General features: G+C 37.4%; 1 protein-coding gene across 2 annotated transcripts in view; it reads right to left on the reverse strand.

Moving 5' to 3' along the window:
• Positions 1 to 25,770, reverse strand: part of xrn1 (5'-3' exoribonuclease 1) — a 144,514-nt gene that overhangs the window by 35,082 nt on the left and 83,662 nt on the right. Inside the window, exons 24-33 of one of the 2 annotated variants that reach the window (XM_028792080.2) lie at positions 24,271 to 24,386; positions 21,960 to 22,106; positions 21,667 to 21,756; positions 16,864 to 16,999; positions 16,712 to 16,768; positions 16,358 to 16,490; positions 1,658 to 1,727; positions 1,054 to 1,255; positions 873 to 965; positions 684 to 770 (exon numbers count right to left, since the gene is read on the reverse strand). In XM_028792080.2, coding sequence (XP_028647913.1) covers positions 684 to 770; positions 873 to 965; positions 1,054 to 1,255; positions 1,658 to 1,727; positions 16,358 to 16,490; positions 16,712 to 16,768; positions 16,864 to 16,999; positions 21,667 to 21,756; positions 21,960 to 22,106; positions 24,271 to 24,386 — 1,131 coding nt within the window. Of the gene's footprint in view, positions 1 to 683; positions 771 to 872; positions 969 to 1,053; positions 1,256 to 1,657; positions 1,728 to 16,357; positions 16,491 to 16,711; positions 16,769 to 16,863; positions 17,000 to 21,666; positions 21,757 to 21,959; positions 22,107 to 24,270; positions 24,387 to 25,770 lie in introns of both variants that reach the window. The other variant, XM_028792079.2, reaches the window with a different exon arrangement.

Raw genomic sequence — 25,770 nt, forward strand, 5'->3', positions numbered from 1 at the left:
TGTTGCTCACTCTTTCCCTTAATAATTCCTTCCATTGATTTACCTGTTATGCATGTTAAACTTACTGGCCTATGGCTGCTTGGATCTGCCCAATCACCCTTTTTATAAAATGGGATATTATATGCCATTTTCTAGTTGTTTGGAATTTCTCCAGTGTGCAGTGACTTCCTGTCTCAAGGAGGTTTAAAGCTAACAGGATGCATCTCACCACAATTTGGAGTGCCAAAGCAAGGGGTCTGAAAATTACTACATATAAAAATGAGAGATTTCAGTTTTTCATTTTGAGCAAATTTGCAAACCTTTCTGAAAATATATTTTAATATTATGGGTTACTGAAAGTAGACTGATGGGTAAGAATGGATTCACATGGAATATAGGAATACTCAAGTTGCTTCCTTATTGAGAAAACCCTTCACCCTTAGCTTCATCACTTGTAACCCACTACCAATTCTCATCTTAAATCACACTAACATACTTTTCCAAATTTCCAACTGAACAAAAATATGAGTATTTATAAGTCACAACCATTTTATCTTAGAAACATCTAGATGAATCATCCCAAACAAAGAAAACTCTTGCTAGCAGCAACAAATGAGACATTAATTCATGACTTAAGAAAGCTTTCTGAAGGTCATAAAAAACAAACAACCAAAAAAAAAAACAAAGAATACTCCTAAACTTACACTGTCCTCCCAGAGCTGTGAAGAACTTCTAGGATTTCCAGACATTTGTAATGAATGCCACACATTTGAATATTCATCATCTTTATCCTGAATCAAAAACAAACAGAAAGACAGTACATTTTACTTCTGTCTCAATGATTAAAAAATTAATCTATAAAACATTTTGTTCTTAATAACTGAGTAGTTTACCTTCTGTATATTTTTTTGGTTAATCATTCTTTGTGGTCCATGCCAGTTTATTTGATTTTCACTTTTGGGATTACATTGTTGTTTTCCATTAAGCTGCTAAACAACAGGGGGTTGTTATTTGGCTTACATATACAATAATACTTTTACAGTAAGTTGAACGGTAGATCAAAAGTTACAATACCTTAGTAGGTACAAATGGTGAACGTGGAGAGTGGTTAAGGCCACCAATTTGTACCTTCTGTGTGCTAAAGTATGCTGCTGCTGGTTGTTGTTGTGGTTTCACTATGGCAGTCAGCTTCTGACCTCCATATTCAAGCCGATAACCATGTGACAGATTTATTAAGGCACTTGGAGAAAGTCTGTATCCACGGCCTGGTGAGCACCTTAGTCCAAAACCATAAATGTTAACATTTTAGCATTCAGAAATAGAAAGAACTGCAGTACAAGAGGAGTTTTGATTTGGAAAAATGTGTTAAGCACCAAAAACAGTATGAACCCATTTCTGCGATAACCACGACATTCCAGCAAAGAAGTTACAAAAAAAAATCTCTTGTATTGTGTGGGTCAAATATCAATTGAAATTACATAAAGGTAACTACTTTTCTTGTCACTAAATGATTCCCATTTCTAACCTAACTTTTGAGAATATATAATATTTGAGAATATTATCATTTTTGATATAGAAAGTACTCTTTTTATTATTTTTAAAAATAATAAACATCAGAAGGGACACAAACTATTCAAAATGTCAGAAGTGTTTGTTAAAAAGATATTTACTTGCTCACCTTATTGTGAGGCCACCTGCAAATTCTTCATCAAAGATTACTTCATAAAGTATTTCAGATTCTCTGTCAGCTAAGTTAAAGCAAACACAAACAGTAATGAGGTGGGAACATTTTTTTAACAGTCTCTTAAACTTTGTGAATAAAAATGTTAACAATAAATGCTTTGGTTGCCGATACTTAATTAGATACACTACAAACTCAGTGTATGGAATATATGCATTGGACAATGTCCAAACCTGCTTCACAATAACCTTTAAATGCAATATGGATTAATCAGTTTTTTCCTCTTAACTGCCATAGGGTAAAGTGGCATTTCCTTCTCTTTTCTTTGGCATGGCATGACCTGAGTGAATCTTTCTATTCATTTTGTATTACTCACCAAAATGTCTAGACACAGAGTTCGGTATGCGTAAAAACAAAGTTTTCTGTATTGTTGTCAAATTTTATATAATAAAATGTTGTACCTGACAATTTGATACATACAGTTTTCTCCTGATAATGCGACAGTTCAAGGCTCACAGTATATTAAAAAAATGCAAGAATCAAATTACAAGTGTGCTCTGATGTCATTTGTTACTTTAACTTACAACGAGCTGTATATACCCAGCGTTGCCCGGGGCAGAAGTAACCTAATCGGTCAAACACTTACATATATACCAAAGTAAACCTAATCGGTCAAACAGTTACATATATAAAAAAACCGAACCTAATCGGACAAACAGCTTCATATATACAGAAGCGAACCTAATCGGAGAAACAGCTAATCTATATACATAAGCAAACCTAATTGGTCAAACAGTTACATAAATACAAAAGCAAACCTAATCGATCAAACAGCTTCATATATACAGAAGCGAACCTAATTGGTCAAACAGTTATGCATGTGCAGAATGATTTTACAAACATTATGCGTGTTAACAATCATTAAAAAGAAAAGATTGAGGAACTCTTCTTCTATATGTGATGAAGCCACTAATAAGACAGATTTTTTTCAGGACCCAGCTGTTTCATAACTAAACTACTGCCACCCCAAAGTAATGCCTAATAGTGGTTTTTGGGGTAGCTGTGGAATAAAAAGGGTGTTTTTTAGTCAGTAAGAATCTGACACTACCCTTCAGTACGGGCTGAAGGGTGCCTATGTAAGGTTTTACATCCTTCCCGTATGGAAAAAAAAACATACTAAACTTTTTTTTCATCATTACAGATAATCTCAGTCAAATCGAAGTACGCATTCTCAATTTATTTTTATCTAATTTTTACTTTTTCACAAAGCCATCCCATGCCAATTTGTATGAATAAACTTTTGCTAGAGAGTTAGCAAAAGTTTATTCATGCACATATTTTAATACGGATAATCTATCTCTAATCAAGGTTCTCATTTTCATTCTAATTTAAAATAATAATAGATACTCATTTTTTTCTTTTGTTTTAGAAAAACCAATCTATGCCACCTACGTCTTCGTCAAGTCAGCTTCATCCAGCTTCATCACATATAGAAGAAGAGTTCCTCAATCTTTTCTTTTTAATGATTGTTAACACACATAATCTTTGTGAAATTATTCTGCACATGCATAACTGTTTGACCAATTAGGTTCGCTTCTGTATATATGAAGCTGTTTGATCGATTAGGTTTGCTTTTGTATTTATGTAACTGTTTGACCAATTAGGTTTGCTTATGTATATAGATTAGCTGTTTGTCCGATTAGGTTCGCTTCTGTATATATGAAGCTGTTTGTCCGATTAGGTTCGGTTTTTTTATATATGTAACTGTTTGACCGATTAGGTTTACTTTGGTATATATGTAAGTGTTTGACCGATTAGGTTACTTCTGCCCCGGGCAACGCCGGGTATATACAGCTCGTATATATATATATATATATATATATATATATATATATATATATATATATACACATATACACACATACATGCAGTTTTAATAACACAGAAATCAATATAAACATTAACATCATTATCATATGAGAATATGAAGTAATATATAAGAAGCACATTTCATATAAATATAAATTATTAAACAGTAAAATCTTCTTCTGTAATTTGCTACCGTGGCAATTTGTGTGTCTGTCCAGGATTTTAAATGACCTGTAGCTCGCAAACCGTTGCACCTATACACTTGAAATGTGGTACACATATAGTACGTCACGTCTACTATCCGCTTTATGGGTGATGATTGTTTTAGTCTTTTTATCTTTATTTTATTTTATTGTACAATCAAGTCCTATCTGCGCACAGCAGGGCAGCCGTGGGCGGATGCGTATGGTGTATTCACTCGATGTTATCGTGCATTGCGCTGTCAGTGGTATTTTGATAAAAGAATTTGAACAACATATAAGAAGCGTATAAATTATTAAACAGTAAAACATTAACATTTAAGAAGTAAAGTTACATTAAGTACTACTGCTGTGCCTTCGGGTATACCTCATTTTTTGTTTGCCCATTACATGCTTAAATGTATACATTTTTTGGTGCACCTACCCGAGAACACGCGAGATATAACCGAGCGTGGGAGAAGCATGGATTTTAAACACGCGTTGAGTTGATGTGCTGGTCTCCCTCGTGAAATAACTGGTAATGTTTGACTAAAATCTACAGCGAGTAAAACGACATTAGCTCCTATTTTTTTTTTTACGATCTCTGAGATGTTGCTTTTTTTCGGTTCAAGGCTTCATAAGCTGTTTTATGTTGTATGGTGTACTTATCCCAAACCATCATCTTTGAATGTTGCAAGACTTTCGCCTTGTATGTAGATCGGGGTAATTACATTCATTGCATTCCTAGTCTGAATCACAATGTGATTGTATGGGTGGTTACCTGGCACTGTAGGGTTGCCACCCGTCCTTTAAAATACGGAATCGTGCCGCGTTTGAGAATGAAATTGCACGTCCCGTTTTGAATCAATACTGGACGGGATTTATCCCGTATTTTTTTTATCATTTTTTTTTTAAAGCAGCGTCTCATGCAAATCATCCCACACGCATTTTATGATGATGCCTCCTTTCCTACTTTTGATTGGGTAATACTTGATGTCATCGTTAGTTTGATTGGTGTTTTTAACTGTCCAGTGAGTAGGGCGTGTCTTTCAACCGTAAGCAGATTTTTTGGACTGGTATCACTGACCTCGACGACGGCGACGTTATACGTCAAAAATAAATTACGATAAATGACGATTTTAGCGATACTTTATTACGACGGCGGCTACATAGACACGATCAAATAAAAACAAAAAAATCAAATAATCATTCTACATTTTCAAAACGTCGAAAAAACGACGGAATGAAAAAAAGGCCCACCCGACGACCCACCCATTCCATTTTTATATATATAGATAAGCAAGAAGGATATTTAATTTCAAAAACACTTTGTTTTTTGAGATTCCCTTTGTAAGCAGTAAAAACCATCATACACAAATACTCTTATTTAATATATTTTTGATATCTCCTGATGTGGGCAATATGTCATCTACCCATCTTGTAATTTTAAAAGTGTATTTTTTCAAGGAAATCTGACATTATTTACTTTCTAAAATACTGTGGAAGTCACTACTTGAATTGTGTTAATAACAACAGTAGCAGAAACAGAGATTCAAGTTTTTCAATGTATACACTTAATTTCTACAAGAATATATTAAATACTGAAAATCACTACAGCAACATCTCGTTATTCACTTAATAAGCAACATGCAAAACCTGGTTAGCTCCCTGTGAGCCTAAACTGGGACGATATCATTTAAAACACATGTGACAATAAACAGATTTTGGCAACTAAGAGTACTTAATGACACACTTCTAACATAGGGCTCTAAAACAATAGCTGCCATTATGCACACTCAGTTCACATACACATAGGGAGAAAATGCAAACTCCATACAGACACTGACCAAGCTATCAATCAAACCTGAACTAATGAAACTGTGTAATAATAATAACAATGATGATTATGATCATGATAATAATAATTATTACTATCATAATAATCATCTTCTTCATTTGTTATTATTATTAATACATTAATATAGTACTTTTTCGAATGCTGAAAGTGCTTCGAAATAAATCAGTCTAAGCCCATCCACCTGTCAACTGGATCCCCTCCCCACAGTTCTGGTTAAAGCCTGCCTCCCTTCTTTGGTTCCTCTAATTTCTGCTATAATTCACTTCTCTCTCACCACTGGAACTGTTCCTTCATCTTTTAAAACTGCTGCAATTAAACCCAATAAAGGAAAAACCTGGTGCCTATCCAACCAATTTAAGTAATTTTCGTCCTATTTCTAATGTACCCTTTATTTCCAAAACTCTTGAAAAAAAATAGTGGCTATTCAACTTCATTCTCATTTATCTCAAAATAATCTGTAAGAACACTTCCAATCTGATTTTCACCCCCTAAAACAGTACAGTAACAGCACTTATCAAAATTACTAATGACCTCCTAATGGCAGCTGATTCTGGTTTAATCACTATTCTTATCCCTCTTGACCTGAGTGTGGCATTTGACACTATTTGTCACACTACTCCTCTCAATAGATTATCTTCGATTGGCATTGCCCACACTCCACTAGATTGGTTCAGATCTTATCTCTTAGGCCACACTCAGTTCATTTAGCTTAAAACTTTCACACCCCAACCCACCGCTGTTACTTCAGGTGTGCCCCAGGGCTCTGTCCTGGGGTCCCTCCATCTCATTATTTATCTCCTTCCCCTCGGCAATATCTTTTGTAAATATAACATTTACTTCCACTGTTACGCTGATGACACCGAGCTTTACCTCACTAGCAAACCTACCTTTTCCATTCCACCCTCCTCGCTTATTGACTGCATTGCAGAAGTGGCAAAACTGAGGTTCTCCTCATTGGTACAAAATTAACATTATCTAAAACTGATAATTTTTCATTTGTTATTGATAATTCCTCTGTTTCCCCTTCTCCACATGTTAAGAGTCTGGGTGTCATCCTTCATTCCCACATCAATAACATCTCCCGGTCTACATATTTCCACTTGCGTAACATTAATCGTATTTGCCCCTCCCTCACTCCCCATACAACTGCTATACTTGTTCATAGCCTTGTCACTTCTCGTCTGAATTATTGCAATCCCCTTTTCTTTGGTCTTTCTTGCAAATCTCCTTATAAGCTACAACTGGTACAGAATTCAGCTGCCCGCATCATTACTGGAACCCTCTCTATTCACGTATCACTCCTGTCTTGCAGCAGCTTCACTGGCTTCTGGTTAAGTTCCGTACTGACTTCAAAATTTGCCTGTTAACATTTAAGGCTAACCACAACCTTGCCCCTCCATATCTGTCCAACCTCCTCCATGTTGCCATTCCCTCCCACACCCTCAGATCCTCTTCCATCCACTTGACTGTCCCCTTCGCCTATCTTACCACCATGGGGAGCAGAGCAACTGAATGCTTTGGAACTCTACCATCTGAGCTTAGAAATATTTATTCATTCTCACTTTCAAATCTAAACTTAAAACACATCTGTTTAAGACTTTTTTTCTGCTTTTTCTCTTTGATTATAATTGCTCTGTCTGAATTAGATTTTTGTATTTTTAGTTTTGTTTATAATGTGTGTTATCTATTGCTTGAGTGTTTAGAAAGGCACCTACGAATAAATAAAATGTATTATTATTATTATCATTAAAGGAACACAACAGAAACAAAAGCAAAGATGACTAACAACACAGGATACAAACTAATTTCATACATTAATAAATACTTGAAAGTAAAAGTTTTGAACTTGATTAAGAAAGAAGCAGAAAAAAAACAAAGAATATCATGAACAAATAAAACAATTTTTGACACTAACTGGAAATATAAATGCTAATGTTACAATCACCCATGGCAATAACTATCTGAACTTGACAAAACCCTTAATGGCTCTATTTTTCAAACTATTTAGCTATATCTTCCCAAGTAACGTGTGTCATTTTTTAACTTAAGCAACTTCTCATTGAAGTTTAGTGGAAGTTGCCTGCCAAACGCTGTCAGAGGGGCATCTCTGACTGATGATCAATTATGGCCAATGAAATCCACAAAATAAGTCAATGACAAGAGATAAGGTTTTGGTATTTGCTCTCAGTTCTAGAAGGGAAAACTGCCTGATAGATGAGAAGTCCAATGAAATTCACAGATTCAGGCGCCAGAAGCGGGCAATACTTGCATATGCACAAATTTACAACAGTGCGGTTATAAATAATATATACTAAATAAACCAGCACCTGCAGGCTCACATGTACATTATACATAAAGCACAGTGTGGTGAAAGTCAAAATTAAAATGACAAAAACTAGTTTCATTTTCTTCTATATTATTTACCGTATATGCTCACGTATAAGTAGAATCTTGAAACCCGAAAAATTGATCATAAAATCAAACTCCGACTTATTTGCCCGTTCAAAAATGCGACTTAATTTTTTTTTCATCTTCTGGTCTCCTCCAATCTCACATCAGTTTCTCAGACGCATTGAATTTTGTTGCAGCAGCGCAGTTACCAATTTCTTTCGCTACTTCAATGACGTTTAATTTAAAACCAGCTTCATATTTTCTTCTGAGTGAACACTCCATCGTAGATAAGGGATGCTTTTACAATAAAGGTGTATGAGGGTGTGAGATACAAAAAAAACACAAATCAGTGCAAACATTGCTTCGGAATAGTTTGGGTATTCGGGCACGAGAGAGAGAGGTTACTCTCTCAGGTGGGCGTTAGCATATCATAATCCCTTGTACCAATAGCGTGGGTTTTCCGCATTCGACTTATACGACCGACATTATAAAATACCAGAAACTATACTGTAAAATCAAGTCCAGACTTATCCGCGAGTATATACTGTACTGTACTTCTAATTTTCAGACATTTTTTCATTTTTATCTTAGTTTTAGTTAACTTTTGACACACATACCGCTTAGAATTAAGGCCAACTCCCGCACAGAGTTTGCTAAAAGACACCTGAAGGACTCTGAGATGGTGAGAAATAAGATTCTCTGGTCTGATGAGACCAAGATAGAACTTTTTGGCCTTAATTCTATATGTGTAGGTAGGTATGTGTGGAGACAACCAGGCACTGCTCATCACTTGTCCAATACAGTCCCCACAGTGAAGCATGGCGGTGGCAGCATCATGCTGTGGGGGTGTTTTTCAGCTGCAGGGACAGGACGACTGGTTACAATCGAGGGAAAGATGAATGCGGCCAAGTACAGGGATATCCTGGACAAAAACCTTCGCCAGAGTGCTAAGGACCTCAGACTGGGCCGAAGGTTTACCTTCCAACAAGACAATGACCCTAAGCACACAGCTAAAATAACGAAGGAGTGGCTTCACAACAACTCTGACTGTTCTTGAATGGCCCAGCCAGAGCCCTGACTTAAACCCAATTGAGCATCTCTGGAGAGACCTAAAAATGGCTGTCCACCAACGTTTACCATCCAACCTGACAGAACTAGAGAGGATCTGCAAGGAGGAATGGCAGAGGATCCCCAAAATCAAGGTGTGAAAAACTTGTTGCATCTTTCCCAAGAAGACTCATGGCTGTATTAGCTCAAAAGGGTGCTTCTACTAAATACTGAGCAAAGGGTCTGAATACTTAGGACCATGTGATATTTCAGTTTTTCTTTTTTAATAAATCTGCAACAATTTCAAAAATTCTTTTTTTTGTCTGTCAATATGGGGTGCTGTGTGTACATTAATGAGGGAAAAAATTAATTTAAATGATTTTAGCAAATGACTGCAATATGACAAACAGTGAAAAATTGAAGGGGGTCTGAATACTTTCCGTACCCACTGTATATTATATATATATATATATATATATATATATATATATATATATATATATATATATATACACACACACACACACACACACACACACACACACACAGAGTAGACCCCCACGAAGACGCGGTTCAGGGTTTGCGGATTTTTCCTTAGAACCTAACTAATAATTGTTATCAGAAACCGGAAATATCCTCTGCAAATTTTTATGGCTTTTTTCATGGCAATACCGCACTGTAGAGAGACTGCGGCTTGGGATGCTGAAAGTAGCCAATCCGTGAACGTTGTATTCTACTAGAATTTGAAACTGTAACTCATAGCAGTCCCTGCAGTTGCTCTGATTGGTCTTCTGCTCAGGGTGCAGGGGCTGTTGGGGTCAAAAGATATCAGCGCGGCTTTTAAAAAGGGGGCCGGTGATGAAAAGAAAAAAAAAAGTTTTTGTAATTTGTGTTTCAAATTCCTGTCTCTCTGCCTGCCTTCTGGTGGGTTACCTGTACTTATTCGTTTTGTCCTGGATCGTTTCGTGGTTGGAGTCTGGATAGTCTGCTGTCTGCCTGTTATGTGAGGACTGTAAGTGGATTCATTGCCATCCTGCGAAGAAAGGAGGGCTCCTGAACCCGTCCACCCATCTTCACCATTTCAGGAACTACCGGTAGAACTATCTTTACATTCCCATTCAACGTGTTGATCTCTGGACTATCTATCTTTATCATTACATTTCATCCGTTGCCGTTTTCATGGACTTTACTGTGTGTGTTTTGTTGCTGCTTTGTTATATTTAATGTATACAGTGATCCCTTGCTATATCGCGCTTCGCCTTTCGCGGCTTCACTCCATCGCGGATTTTATATGTAAGCATATTTAAATATATATCGCAGATTTTTTGCTGGTTCGCGGATTTCTGCGGACAATGGGTCTTTTAATTTCTGGTACATGCTTCCTCAGTTGGTTTGCCCAGTTGATTTCATACAAGGGACGCTATTGGCAGATGGCTGAGAAGCTACCCAGATTACTTTTCTCTCTCTCTTGCGCTGACTTTCTCTGATCCTGACGTAGGGGGATTGAGCAGGGGGGCTGTTCGCACACCTAGACGATACGGACGCTCGTCTAAAAATGCTGAAAGATTATCTTCACGTTGCTATCTTTTGTGCAGCTGCTTCCTGAAACGACATGCTGCACGGTGCTTCGCATACTTAAAAGCTCGAAGGGCACGTATTGATTTTTGATTGAAAAACAAACTCTGTCTCTATCTCTCTCTCTCTTTGTCTGCTCCTGATGGAGGGGGTGTGAGCTGCCGCCTTCAACAGCTTTGTGCCGCGGTGCTTCGCATACTTAAAAGCCAAACAGCCCTATTGATTTGTTTGCTTTTCTCTATCTATGTGACATTCTGTGCTCCTGATGCGCACTCCTTTGAAGAGGAAGATATGTTTGCATTCTTTTAATTGTGAGATGGAACTGTTATCTCTGTCTTGTCATGGAGCACAGTTTAAACTTTTGAAAAAGAGAGAAATGTTTGTTTGCAGTGTTTGAATAACGTTCCTGTCTCTCTACAACCTCCTGTGTTTCTGCGCAAATCTGTGACCCAAGCATGACAATATAAAAATAACCATATAAACATATGGTTTCTATTTCGCGGATTTTCTTATTTCGCGGGTGGCTCTGGAACGCAACCCCCGCGATGGAGGAGGGATTACTGTAATCGCCATAAGGGGAACAGGGGTGGTATCGTTGTTTTCATTACATTCTTTATTTTTATATATAAGCACTTTGATCTACTTTTTTGTATGAAAATGTGCTATACAAATAAATATTATTATTATTATTATTTATTTGCTGTTTGATTACAGGTTTGCTTTGTTTTTGTCTCTGTTTGTGAGTGCGTGCGGGTCAGGTCAAGGCTGGGTGCGTCCATGGAATCTCTACCATAAAAATAAATAAATCGCCGTCTTGTCGACGGTGGGAATCTTAGCGGCACTGGACCACTACAGCTTTATTCATTTCTTCTTGCTGCTGATTTACTGCTGCCCTGTGACACATCTCCAGCTGAGTGTTCTCGTGTTTTCCGTTTTGCTCTTCTTAATCCTTAAACCGCCACAACTGGCTATAGTCGTTTCCCAGTGCCATTTGCCAGCACGTAGGAGCATAATATATTTGGCGACATACATTCATTGAACGCCGCAACCGGCTATTGTCAGTTCCCAGTGCAATTTACCAGCACGCCGGAGCTGATCAGTCCATGCCGTACATTCGTTGAGCAGCCAGCTTATGACCACTGCCGGCCTCTGCAGCACTGCAGCACCACTGTCTCTGGGATTCAGCCGCTGCATCAGATGAGCCAGCAATCATCAGCGTTTACCTCTGTGTGTTTGTGTGCAGCCAGTTTAAGCGCAGTTGGCTCGGTGATTTACTGAATTTCATCAATGGCATCAGTTGTACCTTGTACATATAATAAATTGTTCCAGTAGTTTTTTTAAGTAGCTTTTACAGTTCATTAGCAGTGTGTAAAATGATCAGCGTTGCAGCAATTGTGATGCTCTTTGCATGGAAAAATGTGTTCCATTAAAATTTCACTTTTTCTTTGTGAATTGTGACGTTTACTTAAAAAGTGCAGCAAAAAAGTATTTGGCGTCCAGGGATACATTAACCCCCAAGTTTTAAAGACCCAAGATGCCATCAAAACGTCCTTCATCTTCTAAGGTTTCTGGCAATGAAAACGCGCTTGCATGAATTACAATACATGTAGCGGTAACATCTGTATTTTACATTCTAGCACTGCGGGTGACATATCAGTACAGTACTGTGCAGTATACGTTTACATTCTTTTTTTTTAGGTAATGTATTAAGCTGAGGTTGAAATGAAATGAAAGTGTTTTGGGGGCTTAAACTATAAAAATAGGCATTTTTTTAACCACATCCATAATTCGTGGATGCTCTAGGAACGTAACCCCCGCAAATTTTGGGGATGTACTGTATATGTGTGTGTGTGTGTGTGTATATATATATATATATATATATATATAGGCAATAATAACTGAAAAAAGTCACACCTATGATTTTTTTATATTCATTCACTATATTGAAACTTATTTTGATATTTAGCAAAGATATTGCCTACTGTTGCTGGATTAATACTGCATGTATGTGTTTTGGTGAGACAAAGTATTAAGCATGCTATCGAGTGACAAGCGCTAAACAGATGTTGTAAGCATTCATCCATGTTCCTAATCTGCTTATCCAGGGCAGTGTCACATGGCAGCTGGAGCTCACCTCAGCAAGCACTGGGCAATCCTTGGACATGGCACCAGTCAATTTAACACACACACACACACACACACACACACACACACACACACACACACACACACACACACACACACGCACACAAGGGCCACATTGACCAATGCCAATTCACCTACATTTAATCAAGTTTAGTAAGTTCAGTACAAATATTTAACATGGGCAGGGTGTTATATAGCGCAGAGCTGTTATTCCTGACTCTGAGCCTGCATGTTCTCATCGTGCATTTACAGATTGACTGGTCGGTCAGTGAGCATCAAAAACATCCTCAAGTTCTTAACACCTTTGCTGACCAACATTGTGGTGTCCTCTGTCATCTGTTCAGTCTGCCCCTAAGGTGTCAGAAAGTGCCACTGCTATGGAAAACATCCTGCATTGTTCCTGTTCCAAAGAAGGCAGGCACATGCTCACCTAATGACTACAGACCAGTGACACTCTATGTCTCACATAATGAAGACCTTTGAGAGACTGGTGCTGAACTATACACGTCCTCTTGTGGTGGACCACCTGGACACACTGGGGGTAGTAGCTAAGGAGTGAATTAAACAAAACTGAGTGCCATTATGAACAATTCTGCACATCCTCTCTCTGACACACAAACATTGAGCACTTTCAGTCAGCAAATTATTCAGCAGAAGTTTGTGTCAAGAAAAGCTACTGGGTTTCCTTTATACCACAAGCCATATATCTGCATAATGCCTCACTGTGACAGCGACAGTCAAGTCAGAACTCTTCTTCCTTTTGAATGTTTTTGCTTTGTAGTCATTCTGGTGTGTGTTCAGACCAAAGTTTGTGTATATTTATTTATTTGTTTACTTAATGAATTATCTATCTATTTATGTATTTATCTCTTATATATATTTCTCTTCTGGTTCATCCTGCTTCCACTTCAAAACCGGTCAGACCCATGCAGCATTTCTCGATTCCTATTTGTCCTCTTCCAAACCCTTCCCCACGCTGCCTGTGGCTCCTCTTCAAAACCGGTCCTGCCCACACACAGCCGACACTGCATTTCTCGATTACTATTCGTCCTCTTCCAAAACCTTCCCCACGTTGCCTGGACAGTTGTATGTTTTTGACACAGCGCAAGCTACTGAAGTACGCTTACAAAATAAAGCAAACTCTGCATGAAGCGAAAATTTACTTCTCCAGCTACATTCCATGCTCAGAACCATCAACCCATTGACTAAATCATACAAACACTTGCATGAAATCGCTCAGTCCAATCCAACAGCATCTGTACGAATGGTTTTCAAGGAAAACCCTAGGCAGGATTTACGACGATACAATGCCCCAACATGTCACACCGATGTTGCAGCGATTTTCGTCGGAGGAGATGGCAAACCACCTGCCGAAAGGGACATTTGCATCTATCCCATAGGCAACTCCTGTAAACAGATTTCCACACTCAATATGAATTGCGATCCTGTGGTTTACCCACTTTTATTCCCTTACGGAGACATTGGCTGGCACAAAGATTTACAACATGTTCCCGATAATAGAATCTCCAAGCGAATAAGGCTTACTCAATGCCAATTTTACGCGTACAGATTAGCAATGACGAATACATTTAGTATTTTACACTCCAGCGGCAAACTATTCCAACAGTACATCGTAGATGCGTATGTTAAAACAGAGGGCGCGCGTCTCAACTATCTGAGATTACATCAACAAGATCTGCGCATGGAACAATACAAAAGACCATCAGACGCACTGCAAGCAAACGCTGAAAATAACAACGTACGTGTAGGCAAAATTATCATATTACCGTCCACATTTCCAGAAAGTCCAAGATACATGCAACAAAACTATAAGGTTGCCATGGCCATAGTATGTAAATTCAGAAAGCCTGATTTTATCACTTTCACATGTAATCCTGCTTGGCCGGAAATTCTACATGCACTGTCAGATACCAAAGACCAGAGCACAGACCTGATATTGTAGTACGAATCTTTTTGGATTAAGTTTAAGGAATTACTTAGAGACATTCTAAAACAACATCTTTTTGGGGTTGTTATTGTTTTCTAGGGTTAGATATTTCGACTCATTATCTGTCGTCTCCACCAAAACACCTATTCACAACTGCGTCTTTCAAGAAGTATTTATTTGTTCTTGATTTCTGAATTCCTTTCTCACCGTTTTCCTTCCTATTCTTACACCGCCGTATGCTATGGCAGGCGTCGGCTAGTTTATTTATAGAGTTTCAATAAAAAGCCAAAATTCCCCCTTGGGACAAATAAAGTTCCATCTATCTATCACTGTACCTGCAGCAAGAGTGACTCGTCATACAGTAAAAAAAAAACAAAAAAACCTGTAATTGGTTTCTGGCACTTCAATCACACACACTGCCTTTTTACTTTGTAAGTATTTTTTTTTATCATGCATATGCACAACACCACAGAATGTGCAACATGCAGGTGGCTGAGTTTTTAAAAATCTAAGTCTTTAATTAAAAATCCAGTCCAGTGTAATTAGTTTTATTGCTAAATGTATAAAGTACAATGAAACTCTTACATCTACTGTTCACCATGGCACTGCCATTCAGTGTGATTCTCGATCTGTAAGCTACTGTATATAAAACGCCACCGCAGAATACAATGGGCAAAATCACGCGCCATTTAGGAAAAAAATAATATGATTTAAGCGCACATCTTTCTGTTAATACAAGCAACTGAAGACACAGAACAGCAGAAGCAAAAGTAGGATAATAAGCAGAATACAGCTTGGTGAAGGGAGGTATGGTCATAACCGGTCCCGCCCACACAATTGCTACAATTAGATAAGCAAACAAAAAACATATCCTTCTTTTGAGGAGACGGTACCAAAAATCTGATAAAATGTATTTTTTCCAGTTTACTTTGTTGTCACAAGCTTGCCATAGAAACACGGAAAGCAAGTTTTCTTAAATTTAACCTATTGCTACTTCAATTTCAACATATATGGAAAAAGGCTTTTTTTTCCCCCCACAATGGGACCTCAGTATTCATAAGTTCCAAAATATTGGGCATAAGGCAGGAACAATCCTTGGCCAATGCACCTGTCAACTGAACACACACACACACACACACACACACACACACACACACACACACACACACACACACACACACACACAAGGGCCACATTGACCAATCCCAATTCACCTACATTTAATCAGGTTCAAGTGTACTAAGTTCAGTACAGATATTTACAGTAACAAGGGCAGGAAGACCTATTATTCCTGACTCTGAGCCTGCATGTTCTCATCATGTATTTACAGATTGACTGGTCGGTCAGTGAGCATCAAAAAGATCCTTAAGTTCTTAACACCTTTGCTGACCAACATTGTGGTGTCCTCTGTCATCTGTTCAGGGAGAGAGCATGCTAGATTTTTAAAAATGCATAAAATATACTTCACTTTAGAATACAGCTCTCATGTGGAAAATTTGTATACAACATGGCCGTGAAGAAATAATAACAAACTTACCAGTTAAATATAATTATAAGGCGAATATAATAAGGCGAAAAACAGAGAACCAAGCTGCCAAGAACTTCCACAAATACAAAATTGACAAATAAATAAGCATAATGTTACAGGGCTTGACAAACCTGTAAAATGTGATTGAAAATTTTACCTCCTTTAATTCCTGTAACGGTGCCCCGGAGACCCAAAGGAACAGTGAAGCAATCACGGACATTCACCACCCTGTCAAAAAGTCGGTAATCTGCATCTTTATCAGGAATAATTCCATACTGTTGTTCAAGAGGCTGTAAGAAAATAACTACAGTTGACACATTATGTAAAATGTAGACTGCAAGATATTTTAAGTCTCAGATTTAAAAATGCGTAAATGAAATTATGTTTTACAGTTTAAACCTAATAGGCAATTATGAAATACAAGTAGTTGTCAGCTGTACTGTATAAATTATACTTTATACCTATAGAAAATACAAAACCATTACCTTAAATGTAAAAAATAAATACTCACTCTGTACAAAAGATGTGGTTTCACAGTGACTCTCACTTTCTTATTGCTTCTTTTTAGCTTTAAGAAAAAAATTTAAATAATATTTAATATGGATGTCACCGATGAGCACTGCAAGTAGAACTTACTGGTTGCTGAAAAATAATAGTACATACTTTGCATTTCTCTACTTCTTCTTCTATCTTCAGAATGATTGCAGCATCAAGTACTTGCAAGTCACAGGATGCCCGTGAGCATGAGCTGACAGGATTTGTTTTCAGCCATGTTATAATTTCCTCAACCTTTTCTGCCCTGTTGGTGAAACAGTTTTATTTATATGAGAATCTGAATGTCAGAATATGTTTATTTAGTTTACAGTAATAGTTAAAATTATATTTGTTTATGTATTAAACAAAAACTGAATTTATACTTAATGTATTTATCTAAGTAAATATTAAAATTAGATGATTTGGAACAAGGTATTCTGGGGGGGGCACATACACCCAACATGCAACCCCAATTCTAAAAAAGTTGGGATGCTGTGTACAATGTAAATGAAAACATAATGATTTTATTCACAACGGAACACAGGAAACATTAAATGCTGAAAGAAAAAAAAGCACAATTTTTAGAAAAGAAAAAGGTAATTTTGAATTTGATGCGTAACATGGGACAGTGTTATGTTTACCACTGTGTAGCATCCCCTCTTCTTTTAACAATAGTCTGTAAACGTCTGAGAACTGAGGAGACCAGTTGCTGGACTTTTGGGAGAAGGATGTTGCCCCATTCTTGTCTGATATGGGATACTAGCTGCTCAACAGTCCTGGGTCGTCTTTGTCATATTTTTCGTTTCATGATACGCCAAATGTTTTCAAATGATGAAAGGTCTGGACTGCAGGCAGGCCAGTTCAGCACCTGGACTTTCCTACTATGATGCCATGTTGTTGTAACAGATGCAGTATGTGGTTTAGCATTGTCTTGCTAAAATATGCAAGGCGTTCCCTGAAAAAGACGTTGTCTGGATGGGAGCATATTTTGCTCTAAAACATGTATAGACCTTTCAGCATTTATAGTGCCAATTCCACAGGCAATAATGCACCCCCAAACCATCAGAGATGCAGGCCTTTGAACTGATAACAAGCCGGATGGTCTCTCTCCTCTTTAGCGTGGAGGATGCAGCGTCCATGTTTTCCAAAATGAATATCAAGTATCTTTTCGTCTGACCACAGAAAAGTTTTCCACTTTGCCTCAGTCCATTTTAAATGAGTTTTGGCCTAGAGAAGATGGCGGCATTTCTGGATCATGTTCACATATATAGTACTGTGCAAAAGTTTTAGGCAGGTGTGAAAAAATGCTGTAAACATAGAATGCTTTCAGAAATATAAATAATGATTGTGTATTGTTATCAATTTACAAAATGCAAAGTGAGCAAACAAAAGAAAAATCTAAATCAAATCAATATTTGGTGTTACTACCTTTCGCCTTCAAACCAGCATCAATTCTTATAGGTACACTTGCACAAAGTCAGGGATTTTGTAGGATTATAGTCAGGTGTATGATCAACCAGTTATACCAAACAGGTGCTAATGATCACCAATGTCACACATAGGTTGAAACACAGTCATTAACTGAAACAGAAACAGCTGTGTAGGAGGCTTAAAACTGGGTGAGGAACAGCCAAACTCTGCTACCAAGGTGAGGTTGTGGAAGACAGTTTCATGTCATGGCAAGATTGAGCACAGCAACAACACAATGTAGTTATACTGCATCAGCAAGGTCTCTCCCAGACAAAGATTTCAAAGCAGACTGGGGTTTCAAGATGTGCTGTTCAAGCTCTTTTGAAGAAGCACAAAGAAACGGGCAATGTTGAGGATCGTAGACGCAGTGGTCGGCCAAGAAAACAGTGCAACAGATGAAAGACACATCAAGCTTATTACCCTTCGAAATCGGAAGATGTCCAGCAGTGCCATCAGCTCAGAACTGGCAGAAACCAGTGGGACCCAGGTACGCCCATCTACTGTCCGGAGAAGTCTGGCCAGAAGTGGTCTTCATGGAAGAGTTGCAGCCAAAAAGCCATACCTCTGACGTGGAAACAAGGCCAAGCGACTCAAGTATGCACGAAAACACAGGAACTGGGGTGTAGAAAAATGGCAGCAGGTGCTCTGGGCTGATGAGTCAAAATTTGAAATATTTGGCTGTAGCAGAAGGCAGTTTGTTCGTCGAAGGGCTGGACAGCGGTACAATAATGAGTGTCTGCAGGCAACAGTGAAGCATGGTGGAGGTTCCTTGAACGTTTGGGGTTGCATTTCTGCAAATGGAGTTGTAGATTTGGTCAGGATTAATGGTGTTCTCAATGCTGAGAAATACAGGCAGATACTTATCCATCATGCAATACCATCAGGAAGGCGTATGATTGGCCCCAAATTTATTCTGCAGCAGGACAACGACCTCAAACATACAGCCAAAGTCATTAAGAACTATCTTCAGCGTAAAAAAGAACAAGAAGTCATGGAAGTGATGGTATGGCCCCCACAGAGCCCTGATCTCAACATCATCGAGTGTGTCTGGGATTACATGAAGAGACAGAAGGATTTGAGGAAGCCTACATCCACAGAAGATCTGGTGTTAATTCTCCAAGATGTTTAGAACAACCTACCAGCCGAGTTCCTTCAAAAACTTTGTGTAAGTGCACCTAGAAGAATTGATGCTGTTTTGAAGGCAAAGGGTGGTCACACCAAATATTGATTTGATTTAGATTTCTCTTTTGTTCATTCACTGCATTTTGTTGATTGATGAAAATAAATGATTAACACTTCCATTTTTGAAAGCATTCTTTGTTTACAGCATTTTTTTACACCTGCCTAAAACTTTTGCACAGTACTGTAGCTTCTTCTTTGCATGACAGAGTTTTAACCTGCATTTGTGGAAGGCATGGCAAACAACAGACAATGTTCACAGGCAATGATTTCTGGAAGAGTTCCTGAGCCCATGCAGTGATTTACATGACAGTGTCATGCCTATTTTTAATGCAGTGGCCTTGTCCCTTGCGCACAGAGATTTCTCCAGATTCTCTGAAATTTTTGATGTACTGTAGATGATGAGATATTGAAAGTCTTTGTAATTTTATATTGAGGAACAGTATTCTGAAATTTTTCCACAATTTGCAGGCACCGCTTTTTTCAGATTGGTAAACCTCTGCCCATTTTTATTTCTGAGAGACTCTGGTTCTCTAAGATTCTTTTCATACCCAATCATGTTACTAACCTGTTGCTGATTAACCTAATTAGCTGCAAAATGTTCCTCCAGCTGTTTCATTTTAGTACCACTTACTTTCCAGTTTTTTTTGCCCCGTTCCAACTTTTTGAGATTTGTTGCTGCCACCAAATTCAAAATGAGCGAATATTTTTCATGAAATAGCAAAATTTCCTGCGGTGGGCTGGTGCCCTGCCCAGGGATTGTTTCCTGCCTTGCACCCTATGTTGGCTGGGATTGGCTCCAGCAGACCCCTGTGACCCTGTAGTTTGAATATAGCGGGTTGGGTAATGGATGGATGGATGGATAGTAAAATTTCTAACTTTAACATTTGACATGTTTTTTATGTTCTATTGTGAATAAAATATTAGTTTATGAGATTTTAAAAAAGCGTCCCAACTCTTTTGGAATTGGGGTTGTATTTATAACAGACAAATGGAAATTCTTAGTTAACTTGCTTTGGACTTTTGCAGAAAAAAAACAAATGCAACCAGATGCTCTCACTCACAACATACTGTATTAAAATCAAATGGCACTAATTTGTGTATAAATAAGTGGATCACATACAGCAAAATTATAAGTATGTTTAAAACAGATCATCCTTATAATCACAGTAAAAAATACACTACTCAAAGAAGCTAACACGAGGTCATTAACAGCTCTGAAACTAATAAACCGTTTCATAGCTTAGATGCCAAAATCTATCCACGATCAAATAGTAGTTTGAGTGCACTAGCCTGTACAGAAGAGTGACAAACAGGTATGTGCTTGAGGGTATATAAAAGTTAAGTGTGAAACTATTACAAATTTGGGATTTAAAATGTCTGGGTTTAGTAAGGTTAGCTACTTCACACCCTTCTACTTGTCCTAAAATTTATTTTTCCTTTCAGTACTAGGGTGTTGTGCCGTGTTAGCCATTATGAATGTAGAGAAAAGCCAAGCAAAATGACACCTTTTATTGGCTAAATAAAAAGATTACAAGATCTTGCCTGAAGAAGGGGCCTGAGTTGCCTCGAAAGCTTGCATATTGTAATCTTTTTAGTTAGCCAATAAAAGGTGTAATTTTGCTTGGCTTTTCTCTTTTTCCTTTCACAAATATTGAACTACTATGCCTAAGTGCCATAGATATTGTCTGGCCCAGACTCCAAAAAACATCAGATGGAGCTAAATCAATACAAATGTTTAATTAAACCTTGAGTGAGTCTTCAAAATATGAAAGACTTAGACAGGGAGTGATTGACTTTTTTTTTTTTTTTTAACAAGAGCAATGAACTTAAATACATGGCTAAAGCAACACTTGTGCAGTTTACAGATAAAAAAGTGAATGTGCTAGTGTAGCTCAGTCAGTAATCTGAGGTTTTCAGAATGAGATTTCAAGCTTGTTACCCAACAACCATGCCCTTTTGAACTTAACCGCATGTTTAACAGAATGGAAAACAAATAATGTGTTTTTTTTTTTTTTTGGCTTGAGAATCTGTATTCTTGTCAATGTTTAAAGAAATGCTCTATGAATGACTGCAGATATTATATTTCTTTTGTGCATTTGGTAAGCTCACAGATAAACAACATACTTTATCATTTAGTGAGCTGATCAGCAATGTCATAAGACGCTAACCCAAAGAAGCAGTTAAAATCACAGACTGATTAAGGTTTAAAAGACCAGATTTTTTCTTTTTAAATTAAACACAAGTGTACCATTAGAAAAATCATGATATGAGAATAAATACCCATTTTCATCTTGTCCTGGCCAAATGTCATCCTCATAAAAAATGTCCTCATTATTATTTTTGGAAACGTAGTTGAAAACTTCAGAGAACCTTTAAGAAATAATTACATTTTAAAAACTTATGAGCAAAATAGTATGTACGACAAAATACAAAAAAAAATTAAAACTAATAAAAGATCTCATTATAAATGTTTTAAAAACATTCTTGAATTGTATGTTTTGCAAGAAAAAAATTCGGAATAAAACAGTTATGAAAATAGGAAAAAACAGCAAGTATTCAACTTTAATATATACCTCTCAAGATATTCTGCAAGGAGTTCTTCTACAGCAACAGAGTATAGCCATTCATTCCCAGACTTTTTAGTGTAGCCAGGAACTTCTTCATTTTTCTTGTTAAATTTGAGATTTAGTCCAATATTTGATTTCTGCTCTCCATGTTGACTGTTTAAACAAAAAGTAAACACACGTCTGACTTTCCTTTTTTTACTAGCCAAATCGCTTAATTACATTTTTAATCAGAAATTGGATGAATGAAATTATGACTTGGTACAAGTTCAGTTTTTTAATGTGTGTGAAGGGTGAAACTATGACAGCAAATAACTGTAAGTGCATTATTTTATAAAGACATTTTTACGTGTTAGACTTTTTAACATACAATGTGAGATTCAAAACCATATGACCAACAGTCAAATGTGTTAGCATGTTTCTACACAAATCACCTGTGGTTCCATGAGAATGTATTACTTCCAACATGATCATCACAGCCCAAGTATATCAGTCTTAACAAGAGCAAGTCTTTCCATTCAACATTATATCTGTGCATTTTTGTCTACTGTGTTCAAAATGTTAACTTTGGATTTGAAGGCACCCCGTTACCTACAATATATATCTATATTGCCTTGAGTCCTTTTAGTAAAGTGTATTCTAAAGTAACACATGGCATTAACCTATATTGTTAAAATGGCTTCCAGGGACCCCTGAAGGTTTTGTTTGGTTTTTTTTCTCCAGCCCTCTGGACTTTTTTTTTTTTTTTTTTTTCTGTCCATCCTGGCCATCAGACCTTACTTTATTTTTTGTTAATTAGTATTGCCTAATTTTAATATTTTTTTCTTTCGTCCTCTTTCTTCATCCTGTAAAGCACTTTGAGCTACATCATTTGTATGAAAATGTGCTATATAAATAAACAAGGGGGCTTCGCTCGCCTACCCCCGGTGTTTTGAACCCGTGCCCGCTGGGCAGCCACGTGTGAGGATGACGCATGTATAATATGGAGCGTTCGCCCATGTACCTGTTTATGACGTTTTACTTTGCTTTCTACTCTGTCTTTTATTTGTGATCTCGCTTTATTCTGCGTTTGTTTTAATGACACGTGGTCCGTGGTGAATATATTTTGCCTTTTTCGAGTAATAATGTTGATTTGTTTGCGATACTGTGATGTTTATCGTACTGTTAATAATGCATCACTGTAATGTGATTCACTTAGGGGGGGTAAACGTTAACATCTAACATTCTACAAAGTTATTGTGGTGTTTTCACCTGCATTATCATCGTTTAATTTAATATTATTTATTGTATTAGTATGCTGCTGCTGGAAAATGTGAATTTCCCATTGGGATTAATAAAGTATCTATCTATCTATCTATCTATAGTTTGGACGTGTGAGGATGACGTATGTTTAATACGGAGCGTTCGCCCGTGTCACTGTAGCTCTTTCCGAACTATTATGCGGTGCATTGTGGAGCACTGCGGACTCTGTAGTGTTTGCCGTTTCACTTTGTATCCCACGTTCATTAGATCTGTCCACGCGGGCTCGGTGTCGAAGCTGTGTTAGTTGTTGAGCTGTTTGGTTTTGGAGCCGAGACAGTTTTGCTTCCGCGGTTTCAGACGCGTGTCTGTACCATCTCGGGTTTGATGTATGAACCTTTGTGGACTCCGTACGCATTATGAAGTTTTACTTTGTTTCCAACTCTGTGTTTTATTTTGTTTCCAACTCTGTGTTTTATTTCTGACCTCGCTTTATCCCGCTTGCGGCATCTCTTTATGACGTTTTACTTTGTTTCCTACTCTTGACGGTTCGTAGTTTCTCCCGTTTTGCACTGTTGCGGGGTTTGTGTGGCGCCTGCGCACGTGCGTAGTCTCTCCCGTTTCACTATGGGGGGGGGGGGCTTTGTGTGGCGCTTGCGCACTATGTCTTTTGTGTCCACGGGCATGTTCCTGCTTCCATATCCGGTTTACCATTCTCGTTTAGTAATATGGATGTTGTTTCTGTTTTCTGTTTCAGTTCTGTTGGGTTAGGAACCTGCCTCTTGCAACTGTGAAATGGACTAAGTGGGTTTGAGATAATTATATTATGTTTCTGTGTACTTCCTCAAGAGTTTTTTTTTCATAAACTGCACTTTATCAGAGTAAACTCTACCTTTCAATACATAGAATATTTTGTTTACAAAAGGAAAGTAATTATAGATAACAATTTAAGGTGATTCATTTTTTTTAGTTAAAACTGATAAAGATATTCACCTTAGTATCAAAAAACTTTGACTTATTTGTTTATCTAGGCCATTTGTTACAAAAAAAAGTAAATATGCAATCTGAAAGGGGAACTTACTTTTTTCTCGAACCTCTTGCAACAAAGATGCTTCCTGAAAACCTGGAGACAAGATACGGACTTATTCCAAGTCGACTAGCTAAAACATAGCCAGGACTGTACTTTACTGAGTATTTCTGAAAATAAAGAAAAAAAATAAAATTAAAGATATTATCCTTCATGCAATACCATAATGTTTCTATCAATTACTTTTCAGATTAAATTACACAGAAGAGAAGTTTACTTAGCAATATAGGAGGCTAAAGTTAAATTAAATCATCAACTAGCTAATGAGCTTCAGTGAAATCTGTAGGTACAGGTAGTGCGTAAATACTAGCAAGTAAGTATCTTAGTATATTTCACAAATTTAAAAGAGAGATGCATTTTAACATAAAAAGTATAATAATATGTCAATTATAAGGAATCAAATAACAGCCAAAGTTAAACAAGTTCTTGAAAATCACACAACAACTTTATAGCATAGCCATAAAGTATTTGTTTTGTTTTTTCCTACTAACATGTACTTTTCTACTTTTATTTTTCTATTTTTATTTATTGATCACTCCTACCACTTTATTTTAATATTTAACATTATACATAGTTATTGTCTGTTTTTTTCACCTGTATTATTATCATTCTTTAATTTAATATTATTTATTGTATCAGTATGCTGCTGCTGAAGAATGTGAATTTCCCATTGGGATTAATAAAGTATCTATCTATCTATCTATCTATCTATCTATCTATCTATCTATCTATCTATCTATCTATCTATCTATCTATCTATCTATCTATCTATCTATCTATCTCATTGCATGATGCCTGCTGATCGCCTTCAACAGATTTATCAGTACAAATATTAGGAACAAACTATACAGATAAAGAATTAGAAAGTTTAATCATAGTTTATTATTTTATATGAACAAAAAGAGTACAGTAATCCCTCCTCCATCGCGGGGGTTGCGTTCCAGAGCCACCCGCGAAATAAGAAAATCCGCGAAGTAGAAACCATATGTTTATATGGTTATTTTTATATTGTCATGCTTGGGTCACAGATTTGCGCAGAAACACAGGAGGTTGCAAAGAGACAGGAACGTTATTCAAACACTGCAAACAAACATTTGTCTCATTTTCAAAAGTTTAAACTGTGCTCCATGACAAGACAGAGATGACAGTTCCGTCTCACAATTAAAAGAATGCAAACATATCTTCCTCTTCAAAGGAGTGTGCGTCAGGAGCAGAGACTGTCATAAAGACAGAGAATGCAAACAAATCAATAGGGCTGTTTGGCTTTTAAGTATGCGAAGCACCGCGGCACAAAGCTGTTGAAGGCGGCAGCTCACACCCCCTCCGTCAGGAGCAGGGAGAGAGAGAGAGAGAGATAGAGAGAGACAGAGAAAAACAAACATGCAAAAATCAATACGCGCCCTTCGAGCTTTTAAGTATGCGAAGCACCTTGCAGCATGTCGCTTCACTAAGCAGCTGCACAGAAGGTAGCAACGTGAAGATAATCTTTCAGCA

The sequence above is a fragment of the Erpetoichthys calabaricus genome, chromosome 2 (genome assembly GCF_900747795.2).
Source record: "Erpetoichthys calabaricus chromosome 2, fErpCal1.3, whole genome shotgun sequence".
Classification (NCBI taxonomy): domain Eukaryota; kingdom Metazoa; phylum Chordata; class Cladistia; order Polypteriformes; family Polypteridae; genus Erpetoichthys; species Erpetoichthys calabaricus.